This window comes from Theropithecus gelada, chromosome 19, assembly GCF_003255815.1.
Source record: "Theropithecus gelada isolate Dixy chromosome 19, Tgel_1.0, whole genome shotgun sequence".
Lineage (NCBI taxonomy): Eukaryota > Metazoa > Chordata > Mammalia > Primates > Cercopithecidae > Theropithecus > Theropithecus gelada.
In genome coordinates, this window is record NC_037687.1 from 22,294,143 (window position 1) to 22,309,971 (window position 15,829).

Here is a 15,829-nt window from a genome sequence, read left to right on the forward strand (position 1 = left end):
GAGGGCTGGGAGCCCCAGGCAGGCATGGCCTCTTCCATCCTGTCCACCAGGGTCTCCCCAGAACCAAGGATGGTGTTCAGCACATAGTGCTCACTTAATAACTGTGTAGAGGAAGAAGCCCTGTCAGGGTACCAGGGCTTGCCGACGGCTCTGCGTTGCATTTTCAGCTTGGGGAGTGGTGGGAGGTGCAGTCCCTGTGGTCAGACAGCCCTGGGTTTGAGTCCTGGCTGTGAGACCCTGAGTGGGAATTCTCTGAGCCTTGCTGTGCTTCCCTGTAAAATGGGGCTGGCAGGAGGCCCCGCTGCCTGGAGTTGGGAGGCATGCAGGAGACAGAGCTTGTGAAGTACCTGTCCTAGCACCTGCCGTGTAGTGAGCTTGCAATCAGCCCTCACTGTCACTCTGGAGAGAGGCTTCTCAAAGCTGCGTCCCTCAAGGAGTGGCTGGGGAGACCCGGGCCTTATCCTGGAGCAGCTGCCTCTGAGGAGCAGCGGCCAGGCAGTCTCACTTCTCTCTTCTCCACCTCGGTCTGATGAGCACAGGCCCCTACCCTCACACATGCCATTCCCTCTGCAGGGCTTAGCTCTTCTCCAGGCCAGCTGCTGTTGCCCCGGTGCACGGTAGACTGGAGCCCTGGCTCGGGACGTGCACGGTAGACTGGAGCCCTGGCTCGGGACTGGGCGGCTCCCTCAGTGACGCCTTCCCTCCTGCTCCCCCTGACTGCTTGCCGCCTTCCTCCACTGGGAGGGGTCCCATGGGACTGTCCTGGATACTTCTTGGAGACTTCAGCCCTCGTCCAAGGCCCCAGCCTCAGGGTCCTGCTCAGGCCCCTCAGGCACTGCTCTGTTCAGGGCAAAGCTGGGGCACCTGACTGCTCAGGAGGACTCTGGGCTGTGCCCTCGTGCGACTTACGGTCTAGGCGGGAGACAGACCTTCCCCAACAGAGATGACCCAAGGAAGGCAGGGCTGGGGAGCTCAGGACAGTGCCGACCCACCCTAGGTGCCAGTCAAGGACTTCTTGGCAGGTGGGGCCCTGGAGCTGAGATGTGGAGGAAGAGGGAGGAGCTGGGTGTGGGCAGGAGCAGAGGGACCTAGGCCGAGGGACAGCCTGAGGGGAGGGGGCCGTGGCACTCGAGAAGCTGGTGTGTGGGGCCAGCCTGGGGCCCTCCTCTCCGCCAGGCACGGCCCTGGCTCAGCGGCTCCCCTTTCCCAGGCTGGCAGAGAAGAAGGCTTCCATTGGTTATACCTACGAGGACAGCACGGTGGCTGAGGTGGAGAAGGCGGCAGAAAAGCCAGAGGAGGAGGAGTCAGCAGCCGAGGAGGAGAGCAACTCGGATGAAGATGAGGTCATCCCCGACATCGGTGGGGTCCCCTCTCTGTCCTCCCCACCCACAGTCCCTGGGCATCGTTTCTGTGTCTCGTCCCTCACCCTCTTTGGGGCACCCCGTGCTTATGAGCTGTGTCGCTCTCCCTCCCCCGCCCCAGGGTACGCCAGCCTCCTGCCACCCCTGTCTCACTCATCTCTCATTTCTAGGGTGCTGTTTCTATGATCTTTTCCCCTCCTAGGTGTTGGCTCCATTCTTCTCCACTTGGGCCGGCCTCTCTGTGCCTCTGCCCCTCTCCCCTGCTCTCTTCCCTCCTCTGGAAAACAAGTGTTCATCCTCTTACAGAGCCAGCCCCCATCCTCCAGGCATCTGTTCACCCTCCCCCTCTCTGCCATTCACCTCCCCCTCTGGATTCCCACTGATCAAACCACCCCCGAGTCTCTCCGCTTTACTCATCCTGGCTCTCACTCCAGCAGCCGGCTCTTTTTATTTTTCTATTTATTATTTATTTTTTTGGGATGGAGTTCTGCTCTGTCACCCCGGCTGGAGTGCAGTGGTGTGTTCTTGGCTCACTGTGACCTCCACCTCCTGGGTTCAAGCGATTCTCCTGCTTCAGCTTCCCAAGTAGTTGGGACTACAGGCACATGCCACCATGCCCAGCTAATTTTTGTACTTTTAGTAGAGACAGGGTTTCGCTACATTGGTCAGGCTGGTCTTGAACTCCTGACCTCATGATCCACTTGCCTCGGCCACCCAAAGTGCTGAGATTACAGGCATGAGCCACTGTGCTCAGACTAGCAGCTGGCTCTTCATTCACACTCTGTAGAGCCACACATTGACCTCTGCCCAGCCCTCCTTCCGCTGGCTCATCACACGCCCTGCTTCCAAACACCTGTGACCCGTACCCTGCCTGCCACCCACCATGATCTTCAGCCGCCATCTCTCTGACCCTATTCAGTCCTCCCTCCCACGTCAACCCCGCCACACGTCTCATCCATTCCTCCCTCCCTCCATCCACCCATCCCTCCTTCCTTCCTTCCCTGCCTCTATTCCATTCATCCCTCCATCCCTCCTGCCCTCCATCCATCCCTGCATCCCTTCATCCGTCCCTCCACCCATTCATCCATCTCTCCCTTCTTCTTTCCCTCCCTCCGTTCATCTGCCCCTTCCAAGCCCCGTCCCCCAGCTGCCTCTGTCCACCGTGTGTTGTGCTCACCTCTGGCCAAGCCCTGTGCGAGCTTGGGGATGCCAAGATGAGCCATACTTGATGCCATCCCTTCCTGAAGAGTGCTTCAGTCTGGCAGGCGCCCCATCACCCCCACCTCCTGGAGCACTGCCCCTTCTCCCCTGTCCTCTCGCTCGGCCGTGGCTCCTGACAGCCTTTCTCTTGGTGCAGACGTGGAGGTGGACGTGGATGAACTGAACCAGGAGCAGGTGGCAGATCTCAACAAACAGGCCACGACTTACGGCATGGCCGACGGCGACTTCGTCAGGTGAGGCCTGCCTGCTGACACTCCTCCCCATTCTATGGGCCCCACCCTGGCATCTCACTGTTACTCCCGATACTGATGACAGCCATCCTGTTTGTGAGCATTTGTGTGCCTGACCCTCGGCCCAGGACTTTACACATGCAGGTCCCTGAGCCTATGGTGGTCGTGGCCCCACTTCATCTGTGCAGGAACAGGCTGCACCCAAATCACCCAGCCTGCCCTACTTAGTGTGACCTGGGGCGAATCTGACTCTTTGAAGCTCAGGGGATTCCTAGGCTGGGGGACAGCACCCTCTAGTGGAGAGGCCTCATTCCCTGGTCATTTATTCTGGCAGTTGCTGGTTGGACCTCTACCCTGAGCCATACCCCCTGCTGAGCTCATAAGACCACACAGAATTGTCCCAGCTCACTGGGCAGTGAACCCAAAGCAGAGCCTGAGCATGGCACCCTCTGCCCAGAGCCCTTTGTGGCTCCCACCTCCCTCAGGCACATCCAGTGTCCTCACCATGGCTGAAAGGTCTTACCCATCTGGTCCTCTTGACTGCCCCCATCCCCCCTGCCCAGCCTCCATGGCCTCCTTGCTCCTCAAGTGCAGAGGCCTGGCCCAGCACCTGGGCCACTCTGCTGTTCGCTTCGGGCGTCTGCAGCTTGCTCCCCCAGGTTTCTCTCTAGATACCCCGTTCTGTGTGGCTTCCGTGAGCTTCCTCTTGAAAAATGCAGCTTCCTCTGCCTTTGCTCTAACATCTAATGGACCATGTGTTTTATTCCCTTGCTCATTGTCTTCTCCCCTAGAATGTAAGCCCGTGCAGGTGAGGATTTCTGGTTTTTTTTTTTTTTTTTTTTTTTGAGATGGAGTCTCGCTCTGTAGCCCAGGCTGGAGTGCAGTGGCCGGATCTCAGCTCACTGCAAGCTCCGCCTCCTGGGTTCACGCCATTCTCCGGCCTCAGCCTCCCGGGTAGCTGGGACTACAGGCGCCCGCCACCTCGCCCGGCTATTTTTTGTATTTCTTAGTAGAGACGGGGTTTCACCGTATTAGCCAGGATGGTCTCGATCTCCTGACCTCGTGATCCGCCCATCTCGGCCTCCCAAAGTGCTGGGATTACAGGCTTGAGGCACCGCGCCCGGCCTGGATTTCTGGTTTTTTTAGTGCTGAGTTCTTGATGCCTAAGATAGGACCTGGCACACAGAGGGTGCTTAATAAGTGGCACTGAATGAAAGACACCTCAGGCTGGTGTGGGGTGACTCGAGTCCCTCACTTTCTCTGATGACCCAGCCTGTGTCCTCCTTGTCCTGTGGCGTGCCCCCTCCTCCACCCTAATTCTCACCCCCCTCTATAGGATGCTCCGGAAAGATAAGGAGGAGGCAGAGGCCATCAAGCACGCCAAGGCCCTTGAGGAGGAGAAGGCCATGTACTCGGTGAGGTCTGGGCTAGAGTGGAAGGCGACAGGGTTGTGTCACAGGGAGGGCACCCCGTCACCAGTCTGGCACCCACCCTACTCCAGGGACGCCGCTCTCGACGCCAGCGGAGAGAGTTTCGGGAGAAGCGGCTGAGGGGTCGCAAGATCAGCCCACCCAGGTAGGGCTTCTCCCTGAACCCCCACCCTGCTGGCATCTGGGGGACGGGAGCGGGGGCTTAGGGCCTGAGAAGGCTCTTTGGAGGCAGGCATTTGACTTGAGGAAAGAGTCTTTCTAGTGGGGCGATGCATGGCCTGCATGAAGGTTTAGAGGTAGGAACGGCCTTGAGGGCCATGTGGACTCCTTTCCTTGCCAGCCGCTCCCCTCACCCTGCTGGACTGGGGGCCCTTGCCAGACTCCCAGGAGCCTATGCACAGGCGGCATGAGGCTGTCACCAGGGCGGCGGAGGAATAGAGGGCACAGGCTTTGCCCTGGACTCTCACTCAGTTCTGCTGCTTGGCTGTTTCCTGTGTTGGAGTTTGGACAAGTGACTTCCTGAACCCTCTGAGCTTCAGTTTCTTCCTTTGGAAAATGAAGCATTATCACCTACCATGAGAGAGGGCTGGGGCAGTCCCCACAGGGAGGTCTTGGGACAGGTTTAGATGAGGCAGTCTGGCTTGGAGCAGAGAGCCCAGCCTGGGTCAGGAGGCCTTGAGGAGAGGCCCGGTGCAAACCCATGCCTCTTTTTGCCACATCTCTTAAAGGAGAGTGATTGAGAGTTCCTGTAAGGCTTAAACGACTTGTAGGTTCAGGGGTTGGTGTACGAAACATTCCTTAAAGAATAGCATGAGTTGTCACTGCTGTCAGTGGTGGCACAGAGGCACATAGAGGGTAGTGCAGGAAAGCCCAGGCTGGGTGGCTGTAGGGCCTGGGTGTGGATCCCCGTTTCCTCCTTTATGAGCTGCATGATGCTGGACAAGTGACGTCACCTCTCTGGGCTTCAGTTTCCTCAGCTGTGATAGTCTTTCTCTTCTGTTTTTTTCCAGAGACAGGGTCTTGTTCCATCACCCAGGCTGGAGTGCAGTGGTGCAATCACGACTTACTGCAGCCTCAAATTCCTAGGCTCAGGCGAGCCTCCTACCTCAGTCTCCTTAGTAGCTGAGATTACTGGCATGCATCACCACTCCCAGCTAATTAAAATAAAATATGCTTTGTAGAGATGGGGTCTTGCTATGTTGCCCAGGCTGGTCTCAAACTCCTGGGTTCAAGTGATCCTCCCACTTCAGCCTCTCAAAGTGCTGGGATTACAGGTGTGAGCCACCGCACCCAGCCTATTTTTATCTTATCATCATCATCATTAGTAAACCCAGACCCAGTGAGAGCCAGAGACGAGGATTGGGAGGAGGGATGCTTTCATTCTAGGGTCAGGAGGCCAAGCAGAACCAGGGTTGCTGAAGTCCAAGTTCCTCAGAGTCATCATGGGTCTAGGACATTGTGGGGTGGGGCCTAAGTTCATGCTTTGGACAGATCTGAGGTGGGGGTGGGTGGAGGAATCAAGGGAAGGCCCCCAACCTGGTCAGCAGCCCCCTCACTGTGCCAGGTGCCTAGCTTTGGGTCCTCAGGTTGGGGGACTTATCCCAAATTCATGGCCACTGAGATCTTAAGCCCCAACTTGTCCCACCCCATTCTTCTCTCTAGCTATGCCCGCCGAGACAGCCCCACCTATGACCCCTATAAGCGGTAAGTTCCTCCGGAGGACCAGGGAGTAGCAGACAGGGAGCTCCCTGATGGGGACAGGGGCGCTGAGGAGGGAATGGGAGGTTCACCCTACTAGGCCACCCCAAGACCACAGACTGCATGATATGTTCTGGGTCTAAATCATTTTTGTGTTTTCCAGATCACTGTCTTGTTTTCCCAGTTTTAAATAAAATTTTGCTTTTTTTTTTTTTTTTGAGATGGAGTCTCGCTCTGTCACCCAGGCTGGAGTGCAGTGGCCCGATCTCGACTCACTGCAAGCTCCGCCTCCCGGGTTCACACCATTCTCTGGGACTACAGGTGCCCGCCACCAGGCCCAGCTAATTTTTTGTACTTTTAGTAGAGACGGGGTTTCACCGTGTTGTTAGCCAGGATGGTCTCGATCTCCTGACCTCGTGATCTGCCCGCCTCGGCCTCCCAAAGTACTGGGATTACAAGCGTGAGCCCCGCGCCCGGCCAATAAAATTTTCTTTATATTTTGAAGCTTCTTTATTTTATTTTTCTGATTTATTTATTTATTTATTTTTAAATTTTTTTTTTTTTGAGACGGAGTCTTGCTCTGTCACCCAGGCTAGAGTGCAGTGGCGCGAAGTCGGCTCACTGCAAGCTCCACGTCCCAGGTTTACGCCATTCTCCTGCCTCAGCCTCCCAAGTAGCTGGGACTACAGGCGCCTGCCACCTCGCCCGGCTAGTTTTTTGTATTTTTTAGTAGAGATGGGGTTTCACCGTGTTAGCCAGGGTGGTCTCGATCTCCTGACCTCGTGATCCGCCCGTCTCGGCCTCCCAAAGTGCTGGGATTACAGGCGTGAGCCCCGCGCCCGGCCAATAAAATTTTCTTTATATTTTGAAGCTTCTTTATTTTATTTTTCTGATTTATTTATTTATTTATTTTTAAATTTTTTTTTTTTTTGAGACGGAGTCTTGCTCTGTCACCCAGGCTAGAGTGCAGTGGCGTGAAGTCGGCTCACTGCAAGCTCCACCTCCCAGGTTTACGCCATTCTCCTGCCTCAGCCTCCCAAGTAGCTGGGACTACAGGCGCCTGCCACCTCGCCCGGCTAGTTTTTTGTATTTTTTAGTAGAGATGGGGTTTCACCGTGTTAGCCAGGGTGGTCTCGATCTCCTGACCTCGTGATCCGCCCGTCTCGGCCTCCCAACGTGCTGGGATTACAGGCTTGAGCCACCGTGCCCGGCCCTATTTTTCTGATTTAAATACAACGCAGTCTTATGGTAAAAAATGATCAAATATGGCAAAACAGTGTGACTGAGAAATCAAGTCACTTTAATCTCAATTTCCAGAAGTGGCCAGTGGGAAATAACGGGCACTCAGTAGCACCGCTGGGCACAGGTGCTTGTCTCGTGGGTGAAAGAGTGATTGGAGCAGGGATTTTGAGAGGGACCAAGCTCAGTGTGATCCCAGTCCCCCTCATCCAAGCTCTATAGCTCTCTGAAGCCCAGTTCCCTCTTTGGAATGGGGGTGGGAATGGGATCTTCCTCATGGGGCTGTGGGTCGAGATTAGATAAGGTGTGAATGGCTTCTGGGGAAATAAAAGGTGTAGGTTAGTGCTCCATACATGGGAGTGTTGGATATCAGGTACCTTCTTTTTATTTTTAAAATTTTATGTATTAAAAAACTTTTTTTTTTTTTTCTTAAAAAAAATTGAGATAGGGTCTGACCAGGCTGGTTTTGAACTCCTGGTCTCAAGCAGTCCTCCCACCTGGGCTTCCCAAAGTGCTGGGATTACAGGCGTGAGCCACCACACCTGGCCACTTTTTTTATTTTACTAAAATGGAATTGCACCACACTCAGTGTTTTAGAACTCGCTTTTTCCTCCCAGATTATCCATGTTTCTTTTGAGTAAAACTTTTCTGTGTTTTGTGCAGAGATCTGCTTATCTTTTTTTTTGAGGGGGGACGGAGTCTCGCTGTGTTGCCCAGGCTGGTGGGCAGTAGTGTGATCTGGACTCACTGCAACCTCTGCCTCCCAGGTTCAAGCAGTTATCGTGCCCTCAGCCTCCTGAGTAGCTGGAATTACAGGTGCGTGCCACCATGCCCGGCTAATTTTTTTGTGTTTTTTGTAGAGACGGGGTTTCACCTTGTTGGCCGGGCTGGTCTCAAACTCCTGGTCTCAAGTGATCCGCCTGCCTGGGCCTCCGAGAATGCTGGGATTACAGGTGTGAGCCACCACGCCTGGCCTGCTCATCCATTTTTCATAGCCACATAAAATCAGAGCAGTTGTCTGTCATTGTCCTTCCTGGTTATTTAGCAAAGGCTGCATGGTTGTGAGTCAAGTCCTTGTCCAGAGCTGGGTCTTCAGTGCCCTCCAGGCTCCATCCACCCGCCTGGCTTCCCGGGTCGCTCTGGCCCACGCTGGCGCTGCTGTTGCTCTGCTGTGTGTGCTGTTCCCGGAGAGGCTCCGGGAACCTGGGCTAGTGAGCCTCCTCCTCCCTACCCGTAGGTCACCGTCAGAGTCCAGCTCGGAGTCCCGCTCCCGCTCCCGCTCCCCGACCCCGGGCCGCGAGGAGAAGATCACGTTCATCACCAGTTTTGGAGGCAGCGATGAGGAGGCAGCCGCAGCTGCTGCTGCCGCAGCCGCATCAGGGGTCGCCACAGGGAAGCCCCCCGCACCTCCCCAGCCTGGCGGCCCCGCCCCAGGACGTAATGCCAGCGCCCGGTCGGTAACGCTCACGCCGCCCGCCCTACGCCCCGGTCACCATGGGGGGGACCCGGGGCAGAGGGGGGCCGCGGCTCAGGCCTGCGCTGACCGGCCCTCCGTGCCCCGCCTGCAGCCGCCGCTCCTCCTCCTCCTCCTCCTCCTCTTCCGCCTCGAGGACCTCCAGCTCCCGCTCCAGCTCTCGCTCCAGCTCCCGCTCACGCCGTGGCGGGGGCTACTACCGTTCCGGCCGCCACGCGCGCTCCCGGTCCCGCTCCTGGTCCCGCTCCCGTTCCCGCTCCCGGCGCTACTCCCGGTCCCGTAGCCGTGGCCGCCGGCACTCAGGTGGGGGCTCCCGAGACGGACACCGCTACTCCCGCTCGCCCGCCCGGCGTGGTGGTTACGGGCCCCGGCGCAGAAGCAGGTATGTGCGGCTGGGCGTGGGCGGGAGAGGCTGGGGGGCGCGGGCTTCGAACTTGGGGAGAAGGTGCTCAGAGGGAGGAAACCTGGCCACCTGGCTCAGAGAACACCCCATCTGAGGTGACAGGCACAGGCCACTGCTCTTCGGCAGGAAGCCCTTGGTTGGAAAGGGCAAGGCATGGGTGTTTGCGTACGCATCGTGGTGGCAGTGGAGGTGGAGCCCAGCCCGTTTTCCACAGCAGGGTGTAGAGAGGAGACTGCATCTCTCTCTCTCCTCAGGAGACTGTCTTTGCTGTCAGGGGTTCCAGGTCGAGGGGAATAGAAGCGCATGGACGCTCCAGGGTATTCTGTAGCTTGAAGGGACGGGTCCAGGTCTTGAGGGCTGGGAAACCCCTTGGTGGGGGTGCGTTCCTGTGTGGCCAGGAGCGGGTGGGGAAGCGGGTGGAAAAAATCAAGACAGCTCATTGGCCTGGCGCGGTGGCTCACACCTGTAATCCCAGCACTTTGGGAGGCTGAGGCAGACAGATCTCCTGAGCTCAGGAGTTCGAGACCACCCTGGGCAACATGGTGAAAACCCGTCTCTACTAAAATAGAAAAAATTAGGCTAGGCGCGGTGTTTCACGCCTGTAATCCCAGAACTTTGAACCCAGGAAGCAGAGGTTGCAATGAGCTGAGATCGTGCTACTGCACTTCAGCCTGGTGACAGAGTGAGACTCCGTCTCAAAAAAAAAAAAAAAAATAGCTGGGCATGGTGGCGTGCGCCTGTAGTCCCAGCTATGTAGGAGGCTGAGGCACAAGAATTGCTTGAACCCCGCAAGCGGAGGTTGCAGTGAGCTAAGATTGTGCCACTGCACCCCAACTTGGGCTACAGAATGAGACTGCGTCTCAAGGCAAAAAAAAAGACATTTCATTTTGGAGAACACACGATGAGAGAGGCCAGCTCTAGGGATGGTTTAGAAAATAAAAGTCACCTGGAGACTGGTCCACCCCCTTCCGGTCTCCTTGCCTGTTGGGGTCAGGACTGCTCTTGGAAGGGCAGCGACGCTGGGTCGGTGGGAGCATAGCCTGCAGGGCACCTGCCCAAGTGTAGAGTCCCTGGGCCTCTGCTTCTGTAAAATTGCAATAATAGCATCCGCTTCTCTGGGCTGTTAGAGGTGTAACAGGTAAACCCATGTAAGGTGTTTAGGACAGGGCTGGTGCTGTCTAAGTGCCGTTAATATCGTCAGCATCATTACTTGCATTATTGTAGCACTGATCACCATGTCAGCTGCCTGTAGGGTCTGGCAGGTAAAGTAGAGGGGCCAGGTAGAGATCCTGCTGACCTGGCAAGCACGTGTTCCCTCCAGTGGGGGCGTTGACCGCTCAGCAGCAGGTCTAGTGTCACCTAGTCTTTCTAGTTCTCAGGAGAAGTTGAGGGTCTGGATTTTTAGAGGATAGCTCTTGTTTTCTTTCCTTTGTTTTTTTTGTTTTTTTTTTGTTTTTTTTTTTTTGAGACGGAGTCTTGCTCTGTCACCCAGGCTGGAGTGCAGTGGCCAGATCTCGGCTCACTGCAAGCTCCACCTCCCGGGTTCATGCCATTCTCCTGCCTCAGCCTCCCGGGTAGCTGGGGCTACAGGCGCCCGCCACCTCGCCCGGCTAGTTTTTTGTATTTTTTAGTAGAGACGGGGTTTCACCGTGTTAGCCAGGATGGTCTCGATCTCCTGACCTCATGATCCACCCGTCTCGGCCTCCCAAAGTGCTGGGATTACAGGCTTGAGCCACCGCGCCCGGCCCTTTCCGTTGTTTTGAGACAGAGTCTTGCTGTGTTACCCAGGCTGGAGTGCAGTGGCGCGATCTCGGCTCACTGCAACCTCCACCTCTTGGGTTCAAGTGATTCTCCTGCCGCAGCCTCCCAAGTAGCTGGAATTACAGGCGCACACCACCACGCCCAGCTAATTTTTGTATTTCTAGTAGAGACTGGGTTTCACTATGTTGGCCGGGCTGGTCTTGAACTCCTGACCTTGTGATCCACCCACCTTGGCCTCCCAAAGTGCTGGGATTACAGGCGTGAGCCACCGCTCCTGGCCCTTGTTTTCTTAATAATGACAACAAATTTTAATTTTATAAAAATTTCATTCAAAAATTAGCCGGGCATGGTGGTGCACGTCTGTAATCTCAGCTACTCGGGAGGCTGAGGCAGGAGAATTGCTTGAACCCAGGAGGCAGAAGTTGCGGTGAGCCGAGCTGTTGTACCACTGCACTCTAGCCTGGGTGACAGACTCCATCTCAAAAAAAAAAAAAAAAAAAAAAAGAGAGCCCAAGCAGAGTTAGTGTGTGGCCCAGAATTGGCTTCCGGGTCATATATTCCTTGTAGCTTACCCAGAGCAATGACAGGAGAAAGACTTGGAGGGCAGGTGGGACCTGGGCACATCTTGCATGCCAGCCTGAGAGTGTCCGGAGCAGCGAGAGGATGGGGTTCCACATCCCCAGATTGGAACTTGTGGGTCTGTGCTGAGAATGGTGGAGGACAAGGGATGGTCCCCACTGCTGTCAAGACCCTGGACACAAGCAGGATGAGGAGGTGGGTGAGGGTGTAGATGAGGTCACCGTGGAACACCATTGTGCCTGAGCTGGACACGGCTCATAAAGGGGGAGCCAGCCATCCCTCCCAGAGCTCCCCTCCCGAGAAGTTGGCAAGTGGGTATCTAGTGAGGGAGAGGTGACACGGGCCAGGCAGGGCTCATGATGGCAGGACTGCCCTTAGGCTGAGTGTATCTAGAACGCCATCTCTGTAGCCAGAGGGAGGCCAGAGTGCCGCTTCGGGACATTTCTGAGAGAGAGTAGCAGGAGAGGAGAGTCAAGCCCGTCACCCCGGGCCTTGCAGGAAGGAGGACTGTGGATCTGAAGCCAGGGTGGGGTGCGGTTGGGGTCCCTGGAGCCTCACAGTCCTCCCGCCCTGCTGCATCCCCAGGAGCCGCTCCCACTCAGGGGACCGCTACAGGCGGGGTGGCCGGGGCCTCAGGCACCACAGCAGTAGCCGCAGCCGCAGCAGCTGGTCCCTCAGTCCGTCCCGCAGTCGCAGCCTGACTCACAGCCGCAGCCACAGCCCCAGCCCCAGCCAGAGCCGTAGCCGCAGCCGCAGCCGCAGCCGCAGCCAGAGCCCCTCGCCATCACCCGCAAGAGAGAAGCTGACCAGGCCGGCCGCGTCCCCTGCTGTGGGCGAGAAGCTGAAAAAGTGAGCAGGGCGGGTCTGGAGGAAGAGGGCTGCCAACCTCAGGTGGGGAGGGCGAACGTCACCGTTTTCTTTTTGGGGAAACAGCCCTACCCCAGGAGGTCCGGGGGCCGGGGTATGGCCCTGGCCTGGGAGGGTGGATTTCAGGGGGACACAGCCCTGGCCTGGGGGGTCTGAGGAGGACACACCAAATCCTAGAGGATCTGCACAGTCAGAACCTTGTCCTTGATGAGGGTCAGAAGGGAACAGGGCCCAGTCTTACAGGTTCTGTGGGGTCTGAGAGGGACATGGTTGCACCCTGGGGCCTCAGAAGGCCCATGCCGTGGCCACCTGATCTGAGGGCAGTGCTGAGGCTGGGGTCAGAGGTGGCAGCTGTCCTTTCCCCCTCCCAACCATGTCCTCTGGCCCTGCCCCCACCCAGGACCGAACCTGCCGCTGGTAAAGAGACAGGAGCTGCCAAAGTCAGTAAGAATTTGGAACTCGCCCGTCTAATTCCCGTCAGCAGCAGTGCCCAAGAGCTGGGCCTGGTGGGCCTGCAGGGGGGCCCGGGTGGGCTGGGAGATCCAGCCCCAGGGACTGGGAGGGGAGCGGGGGAAGGGTCTGCCCCCATGAGAACCATATCCCTCTTCCCTCCTCACTGTACACTGGGGCTCCATCTGTCACTGAGCCTCTGGGAGCTTCAGGGCTGTCCACAGCCTGCCCCTCCTCCCCACGTCGTTCCCCCCCCCGCCCCAAAAGCCCCAGGCTCTTGGCTGAGGTGGGTTGTGGGAGCTCTGGGACACCCACCCCCTCTCCCACCTCTTCTCCCCCCTCCCCAGCCCAAGCTGACGCCTCAGGAGAAGCTGAAACTGAGGATGCAGAAGGCGCTGAACAGGCAGTGTATGTTCTGCCCCGTCCCTCCAGGGTTTCACAGCTCTTCCCCTTGGCAGTGGGAGCAAGGAGACCCAGCACCACCTCGGGAGGCCTGGCCCTTCCCTGGAGAGTCTGCGCAGGCGCGGAGGTGCTCTGGGGAGGAGTGGGTTTGCATCAGTTACGCTGCCGCTATGCTGAGGCCTTTGCAGTCAGGTTGACCTGTCTGAGCTCAGCTTCCTCGTTTTAGAGAGTGGGGCTCTTGCCGGGCGCGGTGGGCTCACGCCTATAATCCCAGTACTTTGGGAGGCCAAGGTGGGTGAATCACGAAGTCAGGAGATCGAGACCATCCTGGCTAACACGGTGAAACCCTGTCTCTACTAAAAATACAAAAAATTAGCCAGGCATGGTGGCGGGCTCCTGTAATCCCAGCTACTGGGGAGGCTGAGGCAGGAAAATGGTGTGAACCCAGGAGGCGGAGCTTGCAGTGACCTGAGATCGCAGCCTGGGCGACAGAGGGAGAGTCCATCTCAAAAAAAAAAAAGAGAGCGGGGCTCTTAAGGGCACCCCTCAGCCACCGTGTATCTTCCTCCCTACAGTCAAGGCGGATAAGAAGGCGGCACAGGAGAAGATGATCCAGCAGGAGCATGAGCGGCAGGTGAAGTGGGGAAGGGAGGGCTGGGCTGGTGGGTGGGTGCTGGCCTGGCCACGTCCTCATAGCCCTGTCTGCTGCAGGAGCGGGAAGACGAGCTTCGAGCCATGGCCCGCAAGATCCGGATGAAGTAAGACCTTGCCCCTCCCTGTCCCATAGCCACACCTCCTGCTCCTGGGCTTCCTGGCCTTCCCACCACGGGCTCTTGGCTCGAGCCCTGCCCAGCTCCCTGTGGGTGGATGAAAGGCAGAGCCCTGCCTGGCCCTCAGGGCTGTGCCCCACCGCTTCTCTCCTCCTGAATTTCCTCCCTCCATTTCGGCCTGCCTCCCGCCACCGCAACCTCGTCCCAGCTCTTCCAGCCTCCAAGTGCCAGTCACCTTTGCTGTTCTGTTGGCCTGGCAAGCTGTTCCTGATACCCCTTACCCATCCACCCACTGCCATGGGTCTTTCTCCTGTCCCAGCCTGTTTGTTCATCTCCTAAGTGGAGACAGAGTCATTGTCCCACCTCACAGGCTGTTGGGGGGATTTGACAAGATCAAGGCCAGGCACGGAGAAGGCACCCAGTAGATGTAGCCATTGGGTTGCCAAGCCTGGCCACTGTGACGGAGACCATTTCAACCCTCAGTGTGTGCAGGTGCCCCAGTGCGGCAGGAAATGATGGAACTATCCTGCTTCTCTTCACAAGGCTTTCCTAGGAAGGGGGCTGGGATTCCAGTCAGCTCCGCCAGCTCGGGTCCCTCTGAACCTCGGGCCCCCTTTCCAAGCAGGGATTGGTGGCAGTACCGGCCCCCTTGGTTTATTGTCTTTCTCAGAGTAGGGTGTCGGAAGCACCCGCCCTCCCTGAGTTCAGTGTGTCCAGTGTTCTCGGCCAGATGCTAACGCCATGCCTTTGCAGGGAGCGGGAACGCCGAGAGAAGGAGAGAGAAGAGTGGGAACGCCAGTACAGCCGGCAGAGTCGCTCACCCTCCCCCCGATACAGTGAGTGTCCCCACCTGGCTGGAGGGCTCTGGGGCTTTAAAGAAAAGTGTCAGGCAGGGTTACAAAAAAAAAATAGTTCCACATTAGCCTTCCAGAAATGAAAGCTCTTAAGACACACACGCGTACACACACATTGCTTTGGTCACAAGGTGACTGCAGAAATTAGAAGTGCTCATTCCGGCATGGGCTGGTGAGGGGCACAAATCGCAGCCACTGGACTCTCTGGAAATGTCCCCTCATTTGGAGACAACCCCTGAAGTTCAGTTTTGAGGACCTCACCCCAGGTCAAGGAAGAGGCCCTGACCCTGGATGTTTGCTGCTCTTCATCTGCTCTTTTCTTTCCAGGTCGAGAATACAGCTCTTCTCGAAGGTAAGGAAGCCCATGACCCTCCACTTTCTGGGAAGTGACACTTGTCCTTTGATGGGAGGTCCTGGCTCTCATTCCTCCAGCCTCACCCTGTACCCACCTCCAGTTGGAGGGGCTGGTCTCATCCCTTGGGGAACATCCCTTCCTCTACAGACAAGTGCCCCGATCACTGAAGCCTCCATGGCCCCAGCTGTGTTGATGTGTGTACACCCCATTCTCACGGCCCTCCCTTTCTCTTTCCAGGCGCTCAAGGTCCCGATCCCGAAGCCCCCATTACCGACATTAGGCAGAAGAGGGAGGGGTGGGGAGGACAAGGGGGTGGGGTAAGGGGCTTAAGCTGTGATGCTGCTGGTTTTATCTCTAGTGAAATAAAGTCAAAAGTTATTTAATTCCTGTCACCTGCCTCAGTGTCATCTGTGTGGTTGGTGCAGGGCTCTTCCACCCCAGGGCCCACTGGCCAGCAGAGCCAGCTGGGAGGGCGCTTTGGTTTACCGGCCAGGTGCCATTGCTTCCTGTGTGGCACATCTTGCCCACATCTGATGGCTAAGTGGCAGGCCCCTGTTCATCAGAACCTGCCATGGCTCAGTGAGGCCTGCTCAGGCCAGGGCACAGTCCCAAGGGAGAGGCCCCAGACCTGCCCGCAGGTGTGGACACAGGGTGTCGGCCCAGCATGTCCCACATGGGCCCCTTTGCCTGGGGCCTCTGGCGACAGGTCCAGGCCTCTCCCCGCCCTCGCCTTGG

At 57.2% G+C, this 15,829-nt stretch overlaps 1 protein-coding gene across 3 annotated transcripts in view; it reads left to right on the plus strand.

Annotated features, from left to right (window-relative positions):
- Positions 1-15,486, plus strand: part of CLASRP (CLK4 associating serine/arginine rich protein) — a 34,493-nt gene extending 19,007 nt beyond the window's left edge. For 2 of the 3 annotated variants that reach the window (XM_025367604.1, XM_025367605.1), the window contains 15 exons: positions 1,211-1,359; positions 2,719-2,815; positions 4,149-4,227; positions 4,314-4,387; positions 5,905-5,946; positions 8,417-8,632; positions 8,748-9,035; positions 11,982-12,245; positions 12,664-12,703; positions 13,061-13,121; positions 13,691-13,749; positions 13,827-13,873; positions 14,639-14,721; positions 15,067-15,091; positions 15,332-15,486. In XM_025367604.1, the coding sequence (XP_025223389.1) occupies positions 1,211-1,359; positions 2,719-2,815; positions 4,149-4,227; positions 4,314-4,387; positions 5,905-5,946; positions 8,417-8,632; positions 8,748-9,035; positions 11,982-12,245; positions 12,664-12,703; positions 13,061-13,121; positions 13,691-13,749; positions 13,827-13,873; positions 14,639-14,721; positions 15,067-15,091; positions 15,332-15,374 (1,567 nt within the window). In that variant the 3' untranslated portion in view covers positions 15,375-15,486. Of the gene's footprint in view, positions 1-1,210; positions 1,360-2,718; positions 2,816-4,148; positions 4,228-4,313; positions 4,388-5,904; positions 5,947-8,416; positions 8,633-8,747; positions 9,036-11,981; positions 12,246-12,663; positions 12,708-13,060; positions 13,122-13,690; positions 13,750-13,826; positions 13,874-14,638; positions 14,722-15,066; positions 15,092-15,331 lie in introns of all 3 variants that reach the window. The other variant, XR_003116888.1, reaches the window with a different exon arrangement.
- The last annotated feature ends 343 nt before the right edge of the window (positions 15,487-15,829 follow it).